The sequence below is a fragment of the Hippopotamus amphibius genome, chromosome 3, assembly GCF_030028045.1.
Source record: "Hippopotamus amphibius kiboko isolate mHipAmp2 chromosome 3, mHipAmp2.hap2, whole genome shotgun sequence".
NCBI classification, from domain to species: domain Eukaryota; kingdom Metazoa; phylum Chordata; class Mammalia; order Artiodactyla; family Hippopotamidae; genus Hippopotamus; species Hippopotamus amphibius.
This window is the reverse complement of record NC_080188.1, coordinates 166,054,338-166,079,813: the sequence shown is the minus strand read 5'-3', so window position 1 is coordinate 166,079,813 and position 25,476 is coordinate 166,054,338. Positions and strand designations below refer to the sequence as shown.

The 25,476-nt window shown below is 36.8% G+C and overlaps 1 protein-coding gene across 2 annotated transcripts in view; it reads right to left on the bottom strand.

Annotated features, from left to right (window-relative positions):
* The window catches only part of NIBAN1 (niban apoptosis regulator 1), a 145,412-nt gene that overhangs the window by 73,847 nt on the left and 46,089 nt on the right, over window positions 1-25,476 (bottom strand). For both annotated transcript variants that reach the window (XM_057726152.1, XM_057726153.1), the window contains exons 2-3: window positions 6,493-6,623; window positions 5,016-5,147 (exon numbers count right to left, since the gene is read on the bottom strand). In XM_057726152.1, coding sequence (XP_057582135.1) covers window positions 5,016-5,147; window positions 6,493-6,623 — 263 coding nt within the window. The remainder of the gene's footprint in view (window positions 1-5,015; window positions 5,148-6,492; window positions 6,624-25,476) is intronic.

The window sequence follows — 25,476 nt, the reverse complement described above, 5'->3', positions numbered from 1 at the left end:
TGGAGATTGGAGCCTATTAGGGAAGCCAGGCCAAATGAAGGCAAAGATTTGAGATGGAAGAAAGAACAAACTGAGTTCTGATATCACCGGAGCTGTGGATCCAACTGCACCTGAAACTGGACCTGTGCTGTGGAGATTTCAGGTCAGGAGCCAACCAATCCCAGCCCTTTTTTCTTTTTGTATCTTCAAAAGAAAAAAAAAATTTTTTTATTGAAGTATAGTTGATTTACAATGTTGTGTTAGTTTCAGATGTGCAGCAAAGTGATTCAGTTACATATATCTATATCTATATCTATATACACACATTCTTTTTCAGATTCTCTTCCATCATAGGTTATTATAAGATATTGAATATAGTTCCCTGTGCTATACAATAGGTCCTTGTTTATTATATATTTTATGTACAGTATTGTGTATCTGTTAATCCCAAACTCCTAATTTATCCCTCCCTTCCTCTTTTCCCCTTTGGTAACCATTAGTTTGTTTTCTATGTCTGTGAGTCTATTTGCACTTTGTAAATAAGTTCATTTGTATCATTTTTTTAGATTCCACATATAAGTGATATTGTATGATATTCGTCTTTCTCTGACTTACTTCACTTAGTATGATAATCTCTAGGTCCATCCGTGTTGCTGCAAATGGCATTACTTCATTCTTTTTTATGGCCAAGTAATATTCCACTGTACCACCTTCTTTATCCATTCATCTGTCATGGATATTTAGGTTGCTTTCATGTCCTGGTTATTGTAAATAGTGCTGCAATGAACATTGGGGTGCATATATCTTTTCGAATTAGAGTTTTCTCTGGATACTTGCCCAGGAGTAGGATTGCTGGATCATATGGTAACTTTATTTTTGGTTTTTTAAGGAGCCTCCATACTGCTCTCTATAGTGGCTGCACCAATTTATATTCCCGCCAACAGTATAGGAGGGTTCCTTTTTCTCCACATCCTCCCCAATATTTATTATCTGTAGGCTTTTTGATGATGGCCATTATGACCAGTGTGAGGTGATACCTTATTGTAGACTGGATTTATATTTCTCTAATAATCAGTAATGTTGAGCATTTTTCATGTGCTTGTTGGTCATCTGTATGTCTTTGGAGAAATGTCTATATAGATTTTCTGCCCAATTTTGACTGGGTTGTTTGGTTTTTTTGTTTTTGTTTTTGTTTTGTTTTGTTTGATATTGAGCTGTATGAGCTGTTTGTATCTTTTGGAAATTAATCCCTTGTCAGTTGCATCATTTGCAAATATCTTCTCCCACTCTGTAGATTGTCTTTTCATTTTGTTTATTGTTTCCTTTGCTGTGCAAAAGATTATAAATTTGATTCAATTCCATTTATTTTTTGCTTTTATTTCTACTGCCTTAAGAAACAGACCTAAGAAAACATTGGTATGATCTATGTCAGAAAATGTTTTGCCTATTTTCTCTTCTAGGAGTTTTATGGTGTCATGTCTTATATTTAAGTCTTTAAGCCGTTTTGAGTTTTTTTTTATATATGGTGTGAGGGTGTGTTCTAACTTCATGGATTTAAATGCAGCTATCCAATTTTCCCAACACCACTTGCTGAAGACACTGTCTTTGCTCCATTGTATATTCTTGCCTCTTTTGTGAAAGATTGACTGTAGCTGTGCAGGTTTATTTCTGGGTTCTCTATTCTATTCCATTGAACCATATATCTGTTTCTGTGCCAATACCACACTGTTTTGATTAATATAGCTTTTTTTTTCTGCTGAGATCATGCGACCAGCTCCAGACTAGACCAATCACTTCCGTCAGGGTAGAGTTTTACTTGACCTGATGTGGGTCACAATCCCTCCTGGAGCCAAGGGTGAAAAAAATGTTTTGCATCTTTGCTACTTGTGGGTAGTACTTTAGTATTCTTGTGTGATGGTCACAATATGGTAAATCAGAGTCCCTAATCTCAGGGAGATTCACTGCAGATATGTTTTTCAAAGGGGGTGAAACACACTCTCAGTAACTTCAGAAATTCTGCACCACATTTATCATTTCAAATGTCAGCACCTGAATCATTCTAATAACCACAAGGATGATGATGCATACAGGCATTTACTGCACAAAATGCCTGGAGACTGATGACTAATGAGACTGCGAGATGTGTTAACTTCGATTATGGTTGCCAAGGATTTTTACCAAAAACATAAAAGTGTAACCATGATAAAATATGTCACCATTTTGCCCTCAGAGGTGACACTATTTTGCAGTAAAATGATCTGGGGTGGAATTGTAATATCATGACATCAGAACAAATTCCAGCCAGCAGACAAAAAGCTCTGCTGTTTGGGAAATGTAAAAGGGCTGCTTTGCTAATGCAGTGAAGCCTTGGTTAAACAGATACACTCATTGCATATGCAGATAAGATAAAATGTAAATATGTGCATCTGATGGGAGGGCATAAGTCAAGGGAAAATTTTGAGACTGACAAGCTAAAAGCAAGTTGAGAATTGAAACCACGAAACTGTGGGACCCAAAACCTGGAGTGTACTCTTGGGACTAACTAAAATAATGTTGATCAGGGCCAAAAAATCAGAGTAACAATAACACATTCTGCATCAACAAGATAGTGACTGAAGAAACCCAAACAAAACAAACTCCTGTATACCTAAAAAGATTGTTTTCATTTCTATAAGAACCACTAATCAACTGCTCAAGCACATCAGGACCCAGAGCAAAACAGAGAAGAATCCAAAATGGTGTGATTTTGAGAAAGTCTAGGAACACATTGATTCAGACTGGCCTCAAACCTGAATTATGTTATCTGTGAAAACAGGCCCTAATCTAGGCTTTAATAAACATTATATATTATATTATTTAATCTTCAAAACAGCACTGTGAATTGGACATTATCTCCATTTTATAAATGAGAAAAGTTAAGCTCAGAGAGGTTCAATAACTTGCCAGTGACCAACTGGTGAGTAGATGACAAATCCAGGATTCCTATCTGGGTCTGTCCAGCCCCAGTGCAACTGTATAGGAAGTAGGAAGTGAGGATGAGAAGGCTCATTTTTTTTCCTCCTCAATTACCAGCCAAAACTGGATTCTCAATAAAAGAATAGGAAGTTTATAGATCCTTAATGTATAACTCTTAGGTGTAATTTCTTAAAAGACCTTCTGTAATTAAAAAGCAGGATATCATTACAACTTTAAGAAATGATGGCACACTGCCTTGGCACTTTTTTTCCAAGTTTAAAAAAAAATTGGTATTACCAAATTCAGTGGCCATATCTTCACAGTTGGAATAAGTTCACTTGAAAATGATAAGCAAAGCAAAGAAAGCAGTGTAGTCCATGAACTGCAAGTTGAGGGAGCAAGCATTTAAAAAAAATGAAACAGGGAAGAAAAAAACACCAAAATTTGATACAAAATGAAACCTCAGTTAGTGCCAAATGTGGAGAAAACCTTCATAAACATAAGAGGGAGTTCTATGAGTGTTTCCTTCCCAATAGTTAGTTGTCATACCAACAACTGCTCCATTTTGGGCTCCACCAGCCCTTGGTCACATGCTAAGGGCTTCAGTGCATTCACGTGTTTCATCCTCGCAACAACATCGTGATGAAGGAATCCCGCTCACCATTTTACAGATGAGATAACTGAGGCTCAAGGAGATTTATAATTTATACAAGGACACATTTGTGGTAACTGGTAAAGGTGTGATTCAAAGTGCATAACGTTAACCATCAGGCTATACTGCCTCTTCTCAAGCTTCCCTGAGAGGACAGGGTATCGTGCCATATGAAATATAAAGTGATTTGTGATTATTATTATTTGTACTGTATTGATCATTTGCTTCAGAGACGAAATCAAATGTTGAATAAAATCCTAAAATAGGTAAAGCAGAGAAGATATTAGCTTAACGAATGTTGATAAGCATAAGACTACCCAAGAAAGCACCTGAGTACTGCCTGGTAGGTGGTATAATAAATTTACACTGTATTTTATTTCTATTTTCCATCAAAAATGGGAAGGAAACACATTATCTGTCAGCCTGAAGTCTCTTCCTAATGGTTTAGCATCAGGGGTAATTACTCAGAATATCTGTAATTGCAAGTGATTGCAAGTATGATACCTGTGCTGTAGGGAAGTCTCTGTTAGATACCTAGTTACTTGCAATAATAGTGTCCTGCCTAGTTTTGAACTTAAGAGTCAAGAGAGCAGAGTTTTAAGTGTTACTACCTTTAACCCATAAATAGTAACTATTCATTTCAGAAGGAGCTTGAGAATCTATGTAGACTGAATATATGTACAGGATAAGATCTGGAAGGAAACAATGGGATCATTCAGCCTCACACTCTAGTTTAATGGAGGCCTGACCTCAACTTTAGTTTTCCAAATTCTCCAACCAACGTTCTTTCATCTATATCACATTACCTCCCTTGATGGGGAAGGAGATGAGAACCAATAAAAACTGAGGTCCTCTCAGGTACTAGGCACTTTACATATGCTATCTCATTTTCTCCACATTTTACAGACGAGGAAAATAATGAGATAACCAGGGAAAAGCTAATGAAAAAAATTCATAAGTGTAAGCGGAATAAAGTATGTGAAATGTTCTAAATTTTTAGGAACTCATGCAAATCCAATCACAATCTTAATAAATAATTCCTCTGCCACAGAGGAGGCTTAAGAGTAGGAAGACAGGGAGACTCAGAGCAGAGAGGGAGAGATACCAGGGAGGCGACAGAGACAGATCTTGAGGCCCAGTGATCATAGGAAAGCTCCTGTACTGGCCACTCAGTATAACCTTCTATCCTCACACTCACTTGCAATTACTTGTTCAAAGTCTATCTTGCCACTAGACGGCAAGCATTTGTCTGATCTACGGTGATATGCCTAGAACCCACTGTAACCCACAGTAAATATGTATTGAACGAAATGAATACCTGAATCTGTTAGTGCTCGTTGAATCCGTCTTGAAGGCAAGAGTGTGTCCATGAACACAACTAACATTTAAGAATATTGCAAGAGGCAATGGTAACAGGGAAACGGCTTACCTCTTTGTTCTCATAGCTTTCCACAGCAAAGTCATTTTTAACCACAACATATCTCTCCTTCCATTTCTTTATGTCCTCAGCAAACTGTGATAGCTCTGCTTCATACAAAACAGTTCCAGGCTCCAATGGTGGCTTAAAGAAAATGAATACAATTAACTATCACAACAAAAGATAGCATATCATGCTACCACTAAGTCCATTCACGGTATTTCAAGGAATATTTTCGGACACTGCCTTGTGCTGAGATCCTGGGGAAACGGTTGCTTCCCCCACCTCCCTCCACATTTCCCTTTGCTACTTCTGACCAAATGCAAATATTTGTCTTATTGGTATGTTTGTGATTTGCATTCCCTCCGTTAGGGTACAAGAACAGAAGCATATGCTAGACGGAATTATAGTAGCAAGGTTAAGCCTTGCATACCTGTGGCACTTAATAAGTCCATGGTAAACTCTGTGGAAGAGAGGGAGTGAGGCAGTTAACTGTAAGTTGTGGACATCTATCCCAACACCCTGAATATGCCTCAGGGTTAATTCCTGAAAAAGCAGGGGAGTGAACAGGCTGTTCCTCTATTTATCAATCTTCAGGGGCTGCCCCAAGAGTCAGTGCTTAGTGGTTTTCCAAGACCCAAAGCACTGGGGACTCACGCTGTAAACACTTAACCCACCTTTGTGCTCTTCAAGGAGACTGTGTTAGCTTCTGCTGTACAACAAAGTGAATCAGCTATATGTATACATATATCCCCATATCCCCTCCTTCTTGAGCCTCCCTCCTACCATCCCTATCCCACCCCTCTAGGTCATCACCAATCATCAAGTTGATCTCCCTGTGCTATGCAGTAGCTTCCCACTAGCCATCTGTTTTACATTTGGTAGTGTATATATGTCAATGTGTAGCATTTCTTATTACCTGATATCACCTGATATTCATTTGTTTATTTGTTTATTGTCTGTCTTCTATTTGAATATTAACAGGAAAGCAGAGACTTTGTCTTGTTCTCAAGTTCTTAGAATAGGACCTGGTACATAGTGTCAATAAATATTTGTTTAGGTTGTGGATAATTATTATAACGGAGCAAAGGAGAAAGAATAAGTTACAGGTTTAGAAGATAAAATCACATTTGATCAATGACCAAAATAAAAATGCCCATAGTATGAGGCACTGAAATTATGACTCTTTTTTTTACTGAATTTCCCCATAGCAAGTCAGATTTATGACATGAAAGCATCAATGTGGGAAAAACATGATAAAATTGAAATCATGCTGGTTTTCTTTTTATATGGATTACACCATCAGCAAGAAATCATATGTTCTAACTTCCAGGCAAATAGTTTTCCAGGCAGGTAGTTTTGAGCATGAAATGTTTTGAGAACAGATTTTTTAAATTGTCATTCAAATTATTGTTTATTTCAGACATATTATGAGTTATAAACTATTCTGCGGTGGGAGAAACGTGGAAACCAAATGTCCGTGGGTTACCTTGGTCTTCAAAAATTGTGATGTTAAATCTCTTTGCTGTTCTACTTCACTGCGTACATGATTGCAGAAAGCCACGGAGTACTGGCGACTGTAGAAGGGACTGAAATTTTTGATAGCAGCCTCAGTTTTCCCTGGAAAAATGTGAAAATTGGAATTTAGAAATGTAGCATCTGTCTCCATAATTCTATATATACCCCTCCCGGCTCCCCAGCACCTCTGCTTCCTAAGGATTTGTTATGAGCCCACATTCCCTGAGACTTTGATACCTGCCGCCATGACTTCCTCCTCTTCTGGCATCATCCTGGGAGACTTCGAAGGCCCTAAGGACCATCTATCCAGTAACCGACTTCCTTCATTTTACATCAATAACCCATTGCCACGGCCATAAACTCAACCATCCTCCTAGTTCTTCTGCAACCACCATTCCACCTCACGCTGTTCTCCACTTCAACTTGCTCTTCATTATCGTCTACATCCAGTCATTCAGCTCCTCCTACACAGCAATACAACAATAAACCCAGGGGCCACTGTTTCAACTCTGCACACACATCACTCCGTTTTTCTTCAGATCCTGACTCTCCACGTCTAGAATCATATAATTACCATGGGGTAGAGGTAAAAACTCTGGCTTAAGAGTCTCAAGACCTGAATTCTGGTCCCAATTCTAGAAGACAGAGAAGTGAACCAGCTGTATAACCTCAGTGGTCACTCATTTTCTCTGGGCTCCAGCATCCTAACTGTAAAGGAAGATGCTCACTAGTCCACCACACTTTTCTTGGAATCTATGTGACAGTGAAATATAACCATAGAAATACAGCTGTCTCACAACCGTGACCAACAACTACAATATGGTTTCTCAGCACCAGAAGAAAATAAATCTGAGGATTAATCATGTGGGAGAAGCTGGAGGACTCGAGATGAAGGGAGAGGGAGAGTCAGGCACTGGAATGCTCTTGAGCTTTTCCAACCTGTGCTTAACGTTAGAGAGTAGGGAAATTGCAAAGGCAGGAAAGGAGAAGGAGAAATAAGGGGGGAGAAAGGGCAAAGGGGCATTCTGAAGCAGATGAGAAATCCTCACAATCTTTCGAGGACTTGCCACAGAGTATAGAAATAAATACAAGACCCACTGACTGTGCTTACAAGCTATTAGTCCTTGAAATAAGATATTAGTTTAAGAAAAAATAAACCTAACATAACATTCTAAAATATTTTAAAATACTCTCATGTGACCTTGGCATAATTTTTGTTTTCAAACTTGATATTATAGTTAACAGAGAAATATTAAAATATACACAGAGTTATTTATAGCTCTGTATATTTTATATTTGTAAACCATGTATATATATTTATATAACTATATACATATGTAAACATATGTAAATATATTTATATTTATTATAGTCAACAGAGAAATATTAAAATATAACATACAGAGCTACTTATAGATCTGTATGTTATACTTTACATTTATATTTATATTTATTTACAGCTGTTTAGAGCTCTTATGCATGTAAAGTTTCAAAAATAAGTGAAAGGTTTTAACCACATAGATCAAGATACTCAATATGAGAACCCTGAATCCTTAGCTGCCAACTTCTATGCCAAACACCCACTCTCTCTATATGGAAAGTCCTACTTTGGCTCAGGCATTTAGGTCTCATAATACATATAAGGTAAAGGGTAATTCTTGCTTATTCCCTCAATAAAATGACATTTCCTCTTTGTATTTATGAGCTTTAATAATTATTACTTGTAAGGTGCTTTGAGACCCACTAATAATAGGTTCTGTAGAAATGCAAATAAAAGCTCTTATAATTTGAATCAGGCATATTTTTGCTTGCTTTGTGAGTTTATGGTATTACTATTAAGCAGTATTTGCATAATACCTAATATACTCAGGCTTTATAAATGTCTGGTTATGATTTTTATTAGCTTTTATACAGTGCATAAGAAAGAAAATTCTATATACTTGTCTATAATTTTCTTATACAGGTGTGGGACATCTTTGAGAATCCCCACAATGAGAGTGAGTCTCACCTCACTGAAATATAAGCGATTAACAAAATTTGCCCTTTAGATCCAAGCAACCACTATTTAGTCTAGCAGAAGAGCAGCCAGTTAATTTCTGATGCTAATTTTTGCACACTTGCAAGCGCTTGGATTTAAATGAAAGGAGGTGGATGTCATTTTATGATGAGCTCCACAAAGCCTTGAAACCTGACATCCTGCCACACCACCAAGCCTGCCTCAGGGATGCCCTTCTTTCTACTGAGATGCTACAATGCCACCACTCCCTCCCAATGTATGAGAAAACTACTTCTGTGATTTGAATATCTGCACATGGTACTATCAGCACAGCATCCACCAGGGAGCATTCATAAAAAAGAGGTTACAGCTTCCTAGGGTAATTAACCTAATGTCTGCTTCAAAATGTAAATAAAACAGCCAAGAACATCACAAGTTCTAGGAGGAAAAGAACCTAAAGCGATTCCCAGAATGTATCTAGTTTTTTAGATTAAGCCAATCTAAACACAAATAAAGGAGGGCCCAGTTTAGGGATCTTGACTATTTGAGAAAAAGATGGTGTTGAAGCAAAATACCACTGTAGTTAGGAGGATGGACTCTGGAGTCAGACAGACATGAGATGAGTCCCATCTCTTCTACTTACTAGTAGTGGGACTTCACACCAGTTACCTCCCCTCATATAAAATGAAGCCAACAAGAGTAGCAATATCATGGATTAAGAAGATGTTACATTACTCAACCATAAAAGAGAATGAAATACTGCCATTTGCGGCAACGTGGCTGGAGCTAGAGAATATTATGCTTAATGAAATGTCAGCCTGACAAATACTAAATGATAGCACATGTGGAATCTAAAAAGTAATACAAATGAATGTATAGGCAACACAGAAACAGACTCACAGATGTAGAAAACAAACTTGTGGTTACCAAAGGGGAAGGACAAATTAGGGGTATGGGATTAACAGATACAAACTACTATATGGAAAATAGATAAGCAACAAGGATATACTGTATAGAAGAGGGGATTATAATCATGATCTTATAATAACCTATAATGGAATATAATCTGTAAAAAGACTGAATCAGTTTGCTGAACACCTGAAACTAACACAATATGGTAAACCAATTATACTTCAATTAACAAAAAAGAGTAGCAATATCATAGTGTTGTTGGATTTACATGAAATAACACAGTAAAGTGCTCAGTACTTCATCTGGCACATAGGGCATGTTCAGTAATCCCTAGTAATTACACTGATGATGAAACACCCAAGGCAACCACCTAGGGACAGTCCTTAAGCTGAACTAAGGAATCAAGGAGAAGCCAAAAGCAAGTTGTCTTTTGTAACTCTTTAACTGGGGCCATCCTGCCCTGCTGCATACAGAACAGCCGTCCTACTCACGGCAAGCTCAAGACAAACACAACCTATATTTTCATAGATGTTTCAGGAACTATTACCAGCATATAAGAGGCCATCTGTGCAACCCGAATTAAAACCAACTAAATCAAACATTAGCCTCAATGAGCCAAAGTAAAAAGCAAGTTAGTAGCTGTGTTACATTGAGCATCTCTCTCTGAGCCTCAATTTTTTTATATTGAAGTATAGTTGATTTACAATACTGTGTTAATTTCTGCTGTACAGCAAAGTGATTCAGTTATACATATATGTACATTCTTTTTTTAATATTCTTTTCCATTATGGTTTATCATAGGAGATTGAACATAGTTTTCTGTGCCATGTGGTAGGAACTTGCTGCTTACCAATTCCATATATAAAAGCCTACATCTGCTAATCCCAACCTTCCATTCCATCCCTCCCCCAGCCCCCACCCCCTTGGCAACCACCAGTCTGTCCTCTATGTCCGTGATTCTCTCTCTGTTTCATAGATAGGTTCATTTGTGCCATATTTTAGATTCCACATATAAGTGATATTATATGGTATTTGTCTTTCTCTTATTTACTGCACTAAGTATGATAATCTCTAGCTGCATCCATGTTGTTACAAATGCCATTATTTTGTTTTTATGACTGAGTATTATTCCATTGTATATAAGTACCACATCTTCTTTATCCATTCAACTGTCAATGGACATTTAGGTTGTTTCCATGTCTTGGCTATTGTGAATAGTGCTGCTATGAACATAGAGGTGCATGTATCTTTTTGAATTATAGTTCTGTCCCAATATATGCCCAGGAGTGGAATTGCTGGATCATATGGTAATTCTATTTTTAGTTTTATACAGAATCTCTACACTGTTTTCCACCAATTTACATTCCCACCAACAATGTAGGGGGTTCCCTTTTCTCCACATCCTCTCCAGCATTTGTTATTTGTAGATTTTTAATTATGGCCATTCTGACTGGTGTGAGGTGGTACCTCACTGTAGTTTTGATTTGCATTTTTCTAAAATTAGCAACATTGAGCATCTTTTCATGTGCCTATTGGCCATCTGTAGGTCTTCTTTGAATAAATGCCTATTTAGGTCTATTTAGATCTTCTGCCCATTTTTGGATAGGGTTGTTTGTGTTTTTTTGTTATTGTTGAGCTGTATGAGCTGTTTGCATATTTTGGAAATTAAGCCCTTGTCAGCTGCATCATTTACAAATATTTTCTCCCATTCTGTATGTTGTCTTCTTGTTTTGTTTATGGTTTCCTTTCCTGTGCAAAAGCTTATAAGTTTGATTAGGTCTTATTTGGTTTTTTTTGGTTTTTATTTCTATTGCCTTGGGAGACTGACCTAAGAAAACATTGGTACAATTTATATCAGAGAATATTTCGCCTGCATTCTCTTCTAGGAGTTTTATGGTGTTGTCTCTTTTCTCATCTCTTATTTTGAGTTTATATTTGTGTATACTGAGAAGAGGGTGTGTTCTAACTTTATTGATTTATATGTGGCTGTCCAATTTTCCCAATACCACTTGTTGAAGAGACTGTCTTTTCTTCATTGTATATTGTAATCTCTTTTGTCAGAGATTATTTGGCTATAGGTATGTGGGTTTATTTCTGGGCTCTCTATTGTGTTCCATTGATCTGTATGTCTGGTTTTGTGCCAGTACCATGCTGTTTTGATTACTATAGCTTTGTAGTATTGTCTCAGTCTGGGAGGGTTACCTCCTGCTTTGTTCTTTTCTTTTTTTTTTAAATTATTTATTTATTTATTTTATTGGCTGTGTTGGGTCTTTTTTGCTGTGCGTGGGCTTTCTTTTAGTTGCGGTGAGTGGGGGCCACTTTTTGTTGTGGTGCACAGACTCCTCATTGCCGTGGCTTCTCTTGTTGCGGAGCATGGTCTCTAGGCACGTGGGCTTCAGTAGTTGCAGCACACGGGCTCAGTAGTTGTGGCTCACGGGCTCTAAAGCGCAGGCTCAATCGACGTGGTGCACGGGCTTAGTTACTCCGCGGCATGTGGGATCTTCCTAGAGCAGGGATTGAACCTGTGTCCCCTGCTTTGGCAAGCAGATTCTTAACCACTGTGCCACCTAGGAAGCCCTCCTGCTTTGTTCTTTTTCTTCAGGTTCATTTTGGCAATTCTGGGTCTTTTATGGTTTCATATGAATTTTAGGATTATTTGTTCTAGCTCTGTGAAAAATGTCTGAGCCTTAATTTTGTCACCTGTAAAATGGGGATTATAAGACACCCATTTTCACAGCATTTTGTGAGGATTCAGTGGGATATTCTGCAGGTTAAAAAGTACCTAGAGCAGTGTCAGACATTTTAGTTACTCAATAAATTTTGACTATTATTACTATTATTTAATATCCCACCATGGGAGCATTGAAATAAGTGGATTAGCCCACAGGCACCACCACAAAAAATAACTTCACCTTAAACCAGTTTGTTTCCACAGTTTTCAAGATTCTTGAGTATTGAATTGCCGCAATTTAGTATCATATTCCTTTTCCTAAATTGTTTGTAAAACAAAGGGCCAGGTCTTTCTCTAAAAGGAAGTTACTCAATAATATAAAGACTAGAACCACAAAGGGCTTCTTCTGCATTTTCTTATACCAGCATTTTTGGCACAAGCATATTTCTTCTAATCCTACTCCATTATTATAGGCTGTGCTGGGCATTGTGCTGGTACAATTTACTTGACCAAGCTGCTCTTAACACCCTTCACAGTAATTATCACTAAAGTTAAAAGCCTCCTTGACAGTTCCGTCCACAACACTTAGCTTCAGTTCAACTTTGTAAAAGTAAGGAAAGTATCTTCTGGCCCTTCTGAAACCACTTGAATTCATACAGACTCAAAAACTCAGCACTATCATTTGATTTCCTTTCCCCTTGCTCCCATATTCAATCATCAGATATTGTCACTTCTCTTTCCACAATATTTCTTGAATCCATCTCCTTTTCCTCTTCCCAGTCACCATGGCTTCAATCAAGTCTTTATTATCTTGCAACAACATTGTAAAAGTCTCTTACCCTGCCCTATCTCAGAATCACAGCAGAACCAAAACAAACAAACACAAACAAATGAACAAAAAAACCTTCTAGCTCTTAGTTCTAAAAGAGGAACAAAAAAGTCAAAGCCAGAGTGGGAGGGGGCAGTGCCACTGCTGATACATAGGTCCTGGAGGATTATGGAAGAAAGCCAAAGCTTGGTCTGTGTTGCAAAGGCAGATTCAGGGAAGTGGCCACAGTGTGTTCAGAGCTGACGGGTCAGAACAGGAAAGGCTGAATCCTATCTGGCCACCATGGTCCCACTCAAGAGAAAGCTGACGCAAGTTATCAAGGTCCAGATATTAGAGTGGGAAACTGTCCTTTAGAACCAAGTCTTGCCATTAATGCTCCCAGGAAACTCTTTTGCAAGCCTTAAGAGACACACCTCACAGTGGTAGAGCCATAATCCTCTGCCTGGCCTGACAAGTTTCATTCGACATGTTGTTGCAAGGTCACGTTAACTCCTTTGTAAAAACCTTCAACAGTTCCCCATTGCCTAAAAAAGTAACCACTTAGCCTGGCACCAAAGGTCTTGTGATCTGGCTCCAACTGTCTTATTCCCCACCTCTCCTACTCAAACTAACCCTCTTTGTCCCCTGTACATGGCCTTGCCTTCTCCCATCCTTTTTCCCTCTCTTCAAGCCCAGCTAGCAATCCTAACCCAAGAAGAAGCCTTTTTGGCTCTCCCCAGCTAGAAACACTGACCTTCCTTTGTATTCTTGCAAAACTGCACCACTTTTGCTCCAGCTGTTTAAATATAGCTTATCTCTCCTCCAAGGGTATACTGTATTTATGTACCCAGCAAATATTTGTTGAATGAATGAAAGAATGGCTAAGTAAATATTTAAGAGTAAAGCAAATTACAGTGCATCATAATCATGAAACCCATGCCAGTACCCCAAAAAAGGAGAAAGGTCCAGTTCTCTGCTTGACTATTTATTATTAAAAATATGCACTCTAATATTGCAATTCTTTTGTTTAAAAAAAAAATCTGACTCTCACAGGCTAACTCTGTTTAAGCTTTTAGATGAATTTTGTCCCCGAAATTATATGTGGGAAATTATTTACAAACAAAAGCTTTTCTTGGTTTGTTTTTCTAGACCAGTATGTAGACATGGGAAATATATAAGGGCCTAGGTAAAACTTAAATGAAGTCTGAAAAACTGACAGATTTGCGTATTTTTCAGTTTAGAAGGGTCTTTGTCAACAGTCCAGTCCTGCAGTAGTTTATGGCAAATTTACTCTTTATCCATAGTTTTCTTCCTTGAAAGATACTATTTCTACTGGATTATTCCTAGTTCCCCCATCACTCCCAAGGTCAAAACAATTATGGTTTATTAAAAAAATCTTATCCAAAATATTCAGATTTCATCCTGTTTCAATCACTTTTAGAAAAGCAGCTCATAAGTATAGCAAGATACAAAAAATCCAAACACTATTTTTGCTATATATTGCTCTTATATTTTTTCAATTATTTTTTAAACAGTTGAGATTATTACTTTTTGTGTCCAGTTTTATTTATTTCACATTTCACCTTTGGTTTTTCCTCTGATGTTACCAAAAAAAAAAAAATCACAATTTTCAGATGTTACATTTCTATTGTTAATATGAAAAAGAAAAATACAGAAAAAAAATTTTTAAGCAACAGACAAAGGATTAATCTCCAAAATATACAAGCAGCTCATACAGCTTAATACCAAAAAAGCAAATAACCCAATCCACAAATGGGTGGAAGACCTAAATAGACATTTCTCCAAAGAAGACATACAGATGGCCAACAAACACATGAAAAGATGCTCAACATCACTAATCATTAGAGAAATGCAAGTCAAAACCACGATGAGGTATCACCTCACACCAGTCAGAACGGCCATCATCAAAACATCTAGAAACAATAAATGTTGGTGAGGGTGTGGAGAAAAGGGAACTCTCCTGCACTGTTGGTGGGAATGTAAGTTGGTACAGCCACTATGGAAAACAGTTTAGAGGTTCCTTAAAAAACTAAAAATGGAACTACCATATGACCCAGAAATCCCACTACTGGGCAAATACCCTGAGAAAACCATAATCCAAAAAGAAACATGTATCATAATGTTCATTGCAGCACTATTTACAATAGCCAGGACATGGAAGCAACCTAAATGCCCATCAACAGATGAATGGATAAAGAAGATGTGGCACATATATACAATGGAATATTACTCAGCCATAAAAAGGAATGAAATGGAACTATATGTAATGAGGTGGATAGACCTAGAGTCTGTCATACGGAGTGAAGTAAGTCAGAAAGAGAAAAACAAATACTGTATGCTAACTTATATATACGGAACCTAAAAAAAAATGGTACTGATGAACCCAGTGACAGGTAAGAGTGGAGATAGATACAGAAGTAGAGAATGGACTTGAAGACACGTGGCTGGGGTGGGGGGTGAAGGGGAAGCTGGGATGAAGTGAGAGAGTAGCATAGACATATTTACACTACCAGCTGAAAAGCAGATAGCTAGTGGGAAGTTGCTGTATAACAAAAGGAGATCAACTTGATGATGGGTGATGCCTTAGAGGGCCAGGACAGGGAGGGTGGGGGGGAGTTGCGGGAGTGAGGGGATATGGGGATATATGTATAAATACAGCTGATTCACTTTGGTGTACCTCAAAAACTGGCACAAGAGTGTAAAGCAAATATATTCCTATAAAGAGTTAAAAAAAAAAAATGAGCTAAGAACCAGCAGAACTTTTTATTTGAAAAGACTTTTTTTTTTTTGAAAAGACTTTTAAGCACATGAAAAACTGCTCAAACATGATAAAAAATGTAAAATAACACGAGATTTTTTAAAACGATATATCAGATTGGCAAACATCTAAAAGTTTGAAAATACTATGCTGGCAAAGGTGTTGGGAAATAGCCTCTCTTAGACATGTTGGTATGCATTTATACAGCCCCTTGGAAAGGGAATTTGGCACTACTCAAAACTTGAACTGGACATACTCTTTGTCACAATTCCATTTTGAGGAATTCATCCTACAGATATTCTCTCACGGGTACCCCTAGAACTCTGCTGGGCACATAATAAGCACTTTATCATCACTGTTAAGTGTATTTGTACAAAGATATAAATATTAAGATATTCTTTGAAGCACTATTACTAATAGCAAAAGACTGTGAAAATCCTAAATGTCCTTCAATGGAGGCACTGGTTAAAGAAAATACAGAGCATGTGTATGGCCTTCTAAATGTTGGCTTACAAGATTGAGGCTGATCTATGTGAACTGAGAGGAACTGGAAGAGTGGACAATACACACTACTTTAAAAAAACAACAACAACAAAGTATAAGAACAGTGTAAATATCATTTATCTTAAAGAAGTGTATCTACAAAAATGTATGTATAAGGCTGATTATGGAGATTGTATCTAGGGGGGGCATCTGAAAAGGATGGGAGTTAGTAGTGGGAAGCAAGACTTGCACTTTATACACTTTTTTTGTTTTACTTTTAAACTTTTTATTTTTAAATAATTTTAAATTGCAAAGATAGTAAACAGAGTTCCTGTATACTGTTCACCCAGTTTCTCCTAATGTTGATATCTTATATATCCCTGGTGTATATGTCAAAACTAAGATATTAAGTAAGCTAAACTATAGACTTTACTTGAATTTCCCCAGTTTTCCCAATGATGTCCATTTTCTGCTCCAGAATTCAACCCAGGATACCACATTACACTTAGTATACATATCTTCAAGCTGTTTTGCCATGAGCATGAATTACTTTTTTAAAACTAAGCATTTTGGGGGACTTCCCCAGCAGTCCCTGGCTTCCCTGATTAAGACTCCACCTTCCAGTGCAGGGGGTGTGAGTTCCATCCCTGATCGGGGAGCTAAGATCCCACATGCCTTGTGGCCAAAAAACCCAAAAAACATAAAACAGAAGAATTTGTTACAAAATATTGTAATAAATTCAATGAAGACTTAAAAAAAATTTTTTTTAATAGCTTCATTTTAACAAAGTGACTGTATCCTGGAAACTGAGGCAAATTCATGTATGAGAAGAGGGTTAACTAGGCCTTTGGCACAGTTTCTTAAAATCTGTTAAGGTTTCAGGTGAAGATTAATTTGGGAGAATGAGAGAAGTAAATCTGAAAATAAAATATTTTTAATATTTATAAAATAGAGAATAATAATATCCACTATTGTTTATTTTCCCCAGAATTTCTCAGATTACAAAAGTTTAAAAGTCCTGATGAATTATAACATCAGCTTTAGTTTCAGGTTTCTAAGCACCATCACTTTGCACCTTAGGGTGGAGAAATCAGAAATCCCAATTCACCATTCAGAGTTGCAAAAATCTAATTACACAGAAAAATGCCCAAGGACTCTCTCTTTCTTCTAGTAAATGCCTTAGAGAATGGAGATAAATTGGATTCTCCATAACTGGACTAAATGTTTTATTTTTTAAAGCACATTTATTATTGGTGCTTGAGGGACAGGTTTTCTTAACAGACTACAAAAATTCTTCACGGGCAGCACTGATGCCAGCAGGTCCCTGCATCCTACCTGGCAGGAGCTCCACTTTGAGTTAAAAATGAGACCCATAAACAACTTAAGTTCTCTGTGATTTACTTCAGATATTAATCCACAGAAGAGAGACACACACTTGGCTCCCAGGAGCTTATATTTAACACATCAGAGTCACGCCAGGACCCTCCTCAGACTCAGAAAGCATCTGGATGGAAAGCAGACATGCTTAAGAACGAACAGTAAAACAGGTTCCTTGTTTCCAAACCTCACACTTACAGAAATTCTAAACTCTGAGTATACTGGCCCTCGGACTGTTAGAGACCTTCATTTTTTTTTTCCAATCCCTATTCTAAAAGGAGGCACAGAATCTTTAATACGGCCACAAAGCTTAGCCCATTAAGGGCATTCAGGGAATCCACATGTATTTACAGATGCTACATAAAGAGCCAGGCACCAGCTCCAGTTGGTGAGGCAGAAACAAAAACAACGTTTTCTACAAATGATCACAACCACTGAAATAAGTGAAGGTTTCCACCTGCACTACACATTTAGTGGAACTTTGACAGGTTAATATAAGAGAAATGGGAGGCGCTATCTATGGGAGAAAAACGCACTCCCATTTTATGTCACAATCCCCACTGCCTGGACTCTATGGAAAAATAAAAACCATGCTGTGGTCACCTATTCAAGAGAACAGCTTTTTAGAACCTGTAGGACCTTAAGTCTGGTTTCCTCTCTTTTTGGGGAAGAAACCAATTGTAATGTTAGAAAAATACATATGCCCATACTTTCAGGCACACATTTTTCTTTAGCCATAATTAGATGGAAGCTGACTTTAAATTTTCTTCTATTTCATTTGGGAAAAGTGCTTGGAAATTTTCAAGATTATTTTGCCATTACTTCACAGCATGCCTCCAATTTCCTCATGACACATTTGATGAGAATAAATCTTGTTTATTTTGCCTCTTCTCTAAATAGTCTAATCTCCCCCAAAGAAGTTGCAGATTGGCTGTCTCTCTCTCTCTCTCTTTTTTTTTTTTACTAAAAGGAGAGGGAAGAGTGTGAAAAAGAAAATTAAACCAATCTGATGCAGCTACTTTTTCAGAAAGCATCACAAGAGCTATGAATTTAGGAAGAATACTGATTTTGCCCATTAAAGAAACTTTTTGGTTTTGAAGAAAATACAAAACTGAAATGCAGAAACCAAAAAAATGAAATTCCTTTTGCTCTTTTTGAGTCTAATTATGGTTATTAAATTTTTAGCACGTATTTTACAGAGGTTCTCAGATTATTCCAAAATCCTGAAAAAAAATAATCTTTGCTTTGAGATTGCAACCATGCAAATGAACACAATATGCTCATTAAAAGAAGTCAGGCCAGAATTAAACCAGGCAACAAGCTTAGGAATGTTACTAAGTGATTCCCCTTCCAACATAATAGGTTCTCTGGTGTTTCCTCCAGATTTTCTTTTATTTTCCTAACTATGTCCTTTCTTTTTTTTCTTATTTTATTCCACTTTTCTTCTTTCTGCACAGAAGTATGTCTGTCTGAAATGCTTTCTGTTACAGTTTTACTTCTCTTCAAAAATCTATACCATTAATGTAAAAAAAAAAATTCTAGAAAACTATGTTTGGGACCCAGATATGCTTGTGTTTTGTTAGTCTGGAGAGACAGGTAACAATGAGAATGGACTTTGCTAGAAAATGAAAGGTGGCATTGCTAAGTTTGAGAAAGTCCAGGAAACTTTGTAAATTATTCAACATTTATGTAGGCCAGCTGACTTTCTGAAACTATTTACAAGGCAGATAAAGAAAATTATTTTAGCATGCTCTAACTTATCCCCACACAAATTTCAGAACTGCTAAAATTGTTCTAACTCTTGTCCACTTGATTCAGTCAGGCGCCGGGTCCTGAATACAATTTTTCTTGATGATAACTCAAACACCTCCAATTTTGCTTTTTTGACAACTTAATGATTGCCAGCCAATGGATCAGTTAATCACTAAATTTAGAAATTCTTGAGTAATGTACATTAGTGAAAAATTAACTAGAAGCTATTTTATGATGCTCTAAAAACAGAAACAGAAAAACCCCACCAAAAACCCCAACAGTACTATCTAGATAGTACTAGGTTATTTAAAGTCACCTATTTTTACTATGGGAATTTCTCTTCCATAAAGGGAATTCTCATGGCACTTGATAAATGTGCTAGAACCTCATAAGACTAGCTCTGCTTGGAGTCCAAGCCTCACAGGAAATTCACTTACTCTAAACTACCATTATATGCACAAGGGGATTAGATATGAAGTAGAGCTGTAAATAACTGAGTACCTTCCACAATACACACCTACAAAAGCAACTTGAGTTCATCTGGACAGTAGCAGAGACATGCCAATGTCAATCACATTCCAACTTCCAAAAGTTGATGAAAAAAATCAAAGATTACAGACTTCTGTATCTGGGGTCATTATGGTCATTTCCAACCTTCTCCTATTTTCAGATCAAGAAATTAAATGACCCATGGTCACAAAACTAGTTAGTAATAGAACATCTATGAAAAATTTTAAAAGTCATCGTCAATGTTTTTAATGGAGTTTTTCTCCCTGCTAATATGACACTGATTTTTAGGGAAGAATTCAAGCACTTCCTTTTTATTAATGGAAGAATGTAAGTACGCTTTCGTAATAAAAACCACATTGTCAAGAACCCTTGTGAAATGATCTTAAATTTAGGTAAAAAGATGTTATTATGGTTACTTTTATGTGTCAACTTTAGTGGGCCATGAGATGCCCAGATACATACTCAAACATTATGCAGGAGGGTGTCTTTGAGGGTGTTTCTGGATGAGGTTAGTATTTGAATAAGTAAACTGAGTAATGAATATTTTCCTCCCCAGTGTGGGTGAGCCTCATCCAATCATTTAAAGGCCTAAATAGAACAAAAAGGCTGAGTAAAAGGGAATTTCCTTGCGCTGGGACATCAGTCTTTGCCAGCCCCTGGACATAGACTGTAACATTGGCACTTCTGAACTGGAGCTACACCCCTTCTGGGTCCCCAGTTCACCAACCTCAGATCTTGGGACTTGTTAGCTTCCAGAATCATGTGAGCCAATTCCTTCTTTAAAAAGTCTCTCCTGTCTCTCTCTCTCTCTCTCACCCTAATACAGATATAATCCATTGAAATACATTACTGAGTCTCAATTTTTAATTTATTTCATTTAATGTATATTAAACTATTGGGTCAACAAGTTAAAAGCAATGCAAATGTCTAGGGCTTCAATGTAATGAGTTCTAAATCTATCAGTAGAATCTGCATGCCAAAGTGTTTCGGAATACTCTGATATACAGAGAATCTGTATTTTTATAATTCCATTAGGTGATCTGTGAAGGACAATAAAAGCATTTGGCTCAGCTTTATCCAATCAGCAGAGGTTGCCAGCAAGAAGGCAGAGACCCAGCAAAGCTCTGGGCATAGGGGGAACAAGTTGACCTTTTCCAAGTACCCCTTAATCTCATTCAGGTGTTCCAATTAAGTGGTATCATTGTCTCAATTAAAGCTTCAGTCTCTGCTGGCTAATACCATAAAGCTCCCTGGGAAATGCACTAATTAGGTAGATTTTCTTACCTACTGATTAAGAAATCTGTTTTGTACCAAATCAAGATTAAAAGATACTGCTATGGACTAACCCCATCATCTGTAGTATATCTGAAATGTCTTTAACAAAGCTTCTCTTGTCTCTTCTCTATATTCTACTTTATATAAGTCAAGATGAGGTATGTTGAATCACAGACCACCAATAACAAGGGTTTTGTGTATGTGTGTATTTTAATTATGAACCATTTCAACATACTGAACAGTAAAGAGAATAACATATTTTCTTACCATCCATCTAAGTCAAATCTTAACATTATCCCACATTTACCTCAAAAATTTTTACAGGAAACACTACAGCTACATTTGTAGCCCTCTTTACCCTGCCCCACAACACTAGCAGGCATCACCATGCTCAGAGTGATGTTTATTCCTTTAAGTCATTTTAGACTCTTACAAACAAGCATATGTATCCACATAAAACTAACAGCATTGTTATGTGTATTTTCATACTTAATTCTACCTGTCATTCTGCAGCTTCTTTTTTTCATCCATATTATGGCAGGTAGATAGACATTATATATCATATACATATATAAGATATTTAATTCTAGCTTATTCATATTAACTGCTATCTATACTTCTAACATATACTACAATTTGTTTATCTCCTTGTTGATGGACCTCTCTCCTGTTTCCTCTCACTTTGCTCTTATAATCAATGATGATATGACGTTTATGGTGCAAATACAAAAGAGTTTCTCTAGCGTGAGTGTGTAGAATTCTGGGGCAAAATGTGAGCAACTTTACCTGCACTTGGTATTGTCAAATTTCTCTCCAAAGTGGCTGTGGAATTTACATCTCACCAGCTAAGTATGAGAGCTTCCTCCTCCCACATCCCTAGAAACTCTAGTTATTGTCCCACTACACATCTCTGTCTATTTTGATATGTGAAAAATGGTGCCTTAATTTACATTTATCAGATTACTAGTGAGCTGAGCATGTTTTGATACATTTATTAGCCATTCCGGTTTCTTATTCTGTGAATTCATACCCTCTCTCCATATGTCTTCTTACTGATGTGTAGACATTGTTTATCAATTTTAGGTGTGAATCCTTCTTAGATATAAACATTGCAGTTGTTTTTTCTCAATCTGTGGCATGCTTTTCCCCAGTGATTATAGTGTTGAACAAAAGTTTTAAAGTTTAATGGAGTCAAATTTAACTATCCGATCCTCTCTGGTTTGTAATATTAGGGTCTGGTTTAAGAAAGCCTTCCTTACTATTTTCTTTGGAACGATGTTTTTCTGTATTTTCTTCTAAAAGTGCTTTAGCATTAAGCTTTTAGAACCTGGAATTAATGTTTGTGTGGAATATGATTTAGGAATCTACTTTTCCATACAGATAACTAATTATTCCAGCACTATTTATTGAATAGTCCACATTTCTCCCAACATGTACAGCCACCTCTGATAGGTATCAAGTTTCCAAATTTGAATGGGTTGTTTTTGCACCCTCTACTCTGATCCATTTATCTATTGTTCTATCCCTGAGTCATTAGTACCATACTGTCTTAATTATTATAGTGTTATAATAATTCATGATATCTGGAGAAGAAAGTCTTCCCACTTGGTTCCTCTTCAAATTTTCTTAGATATTCTTCAGTCAAAGTTCTTCCACATGACTCTACAGTGAATTATGTCAAGTCACATGGAAAAATAATTTTGGGATTTTGATTGGAGTAACAGTGAATTTGTGATTGTTATGAGGCTAGCTGATAGCTTTATGATATAATCTTTCCATCTCAGACTATTCTACACAATATGGCACTTACGTGCGAACTAGGAAAAGGTATCCATTCCTCAGGACAGATGCAGCCAGCCCCATGTGAATGGCGAATGCAGCACAAGCTAGATTTTAGCCTCTGCTTGCCCCTCCTTGGTTAGAAGCCTCATACTGTGACTGTCCTAGGCAGAAGCCATGTTCCGGTTCATTAGCAGGGCAAATCTCTTCATTTATTCAAGTCTTCTTTAATGTTCTTTGATAATATTTTGTTGTTTTTATTCATAAAGATTTTTGCACATCTTTGTTAGACTTATTTCTAAATCCCAATTTCATATAGGTTTTCCTTGCTATTAGAATAGAATCTTTTTTCTTTTACATTCTCTAATTGGTTATTACCAGCTCTTAATTTTTATGTTTGACCTATATCCAGGAACTTTTAAAAACTCTCCAAATTAATTCATCTTTAAGTTATCTTGGCTTTCCTATGTGCTCAATCACATCTTCTGCAAAAAGTTTTAAAATTCTCATTCACACTTCACACACAGTTCACATCCTAGAGTTGATTAAATCCCAACATGAAGCCACATTTTAATTCTATGTGGGAATTAAATCAAGTGAGTCATATCAGTTTAGAAAATGTTTTTATGTTCCTGTTCAACACATCTGGAAAATATATGGATAGAGTAAATTGGTTTTGTTTGCCATTTTCCCCCCATCTATAATTAGTTCATATTTAAATTAAAAACTCTAAGATTTGTGATTCATTAAGAGTTCATTAAATTAGTATGGCTCAGTTTGAGACCCTGTACATTTCATCAAAGGTCTTCATTTTAAAATAATTTTTGTAGCCACTGCAATGTATTCTTTTTTTAATTAAGAGATCTAGGAAAATTTGGGATTAAAAGCAATTCCCATGGAAATCCATAGGTACCATAGAAATACTACAACATACAGTGTTTTCCTCCAATTTTTCCTATTTTAACAGAATAATATGATATTGGAGTAGGGGGTAATAGATGAAAACAAAATCAAAAGGCAATATGACTTCCAAAACAGAGGTAGACATTGTGGTGCTAATGCCAAAGCAGGCTGAAGAGTAATTGCATTTTATACTTGCAATTGCCTTTCCAATTCAATCCAATAAATACTTAGCTCCTTTTATGTTTGAGGTCCTTCCCAGGTGCTACAACTACTAAAGCCAAGTAAGAGTCCATGAGGTCAAGGAGCATACAGCCTAGAAAAGAGAAATGACAGGTGTACCCATAGTTGTATTCAAATGATTATGACATAAGGAAGACTATGAGAAGCATTAAAAGAAAAGCATCAAAAACATGGTTTCTGGCTTCATAAAGGAGGGATATTTGATTGGACCCTTTAAGAGTTTTTATGTTTTTGGTGAGTGAAGTGGAGATGGTGAGATTATCAGCTATGAACTTTGCACTCCTTAGACATCATATGGAGTGGTGAGGCCCTGCTATTGTTGTACAACTAGATATCTCCCAAAATGAGATCCTTGAGCCTGGAGTGCCCCATAGGAGGGGTCCTTGCTCTACTCTCCTAAGTGCAAAATGTATGACAGCAAGGTGTTGATGAGAGTGTGTAGGAAAAGCTATAATAATGTTCAAAGAAGTATCCTAGCACTAAGGAAACAATAATAGTTAGCATCCTAAACCTTTTATGTTATTAACTTATCTAATATACCTGTTTTACAGATGAGAACATTAAAGCAGAGAAGAAATGCTTATAGTTCAGGCAAAAGTAGAAATCGATTGTTTTGAATCCTGAACATCTCAGAACCAGCAGAATTCTGAGGATCAAAGGAATGACTCATGTGAAACACCTGGCAAAGTGCCTGGTACATTATAAGCCCTCAATAATTAGTAGCAAATATTTGAAAAAGTGCCATTAAAAAATTGTGAAATGGCCCCTCTAGCCCCTATTGAGGATCATTGTCCTTGAATGACTTCTTTTTTACCTTTTATTCATTTTATTTTTAATTGTGTTTATTTTATTAAATAGATAATAGTCATATAGTTAAAAAGACATACTTTGAGATATATTCTTCCCACCCCATCCTTGTCCACTCCATTTCCACCTATGTCTTAAATACAGTCACTTTTGTTAGTTTCTTATATATCTTTCCTGTGTATGTGTGTGTGTGTGTGTGCATGTGTGTGTGTATATATATGTTCTTATTTTTACCTATTTATTACACAAAGGTTAGCATATTTATCCATTGCTTTGAAACTTGCTTTTTCATTTAACAGCATATCCTGAAGACTTTTCAATATCAAAACACAGAAAGTGTCCTCATTCCTTGTTTTAACTTTGGCATGGTATTCCATTATATGGATGAACCCGTTATTTAATCTGATGATTCTTGAAGTGTGGGCCCTAGACCAGCCTCATCAGCATCACTTAGAAACTTGTCAGAAATGCAGATTCTTGGGCCCAGCCCCAGACATACCAAATCAGAAATTCTGGGGGTGAGGCCCAACAAACTGTGTTTTGGCAAGTCCTCCAAGTGATTCTGATGCACAGTGAAGTTTAGAACCATCTATTTATTCAGTCCTCTGTTGATGGATACTTGGACAATTTTCTTTGTCTAGTATAAGCAATGCGGTAAAGAAT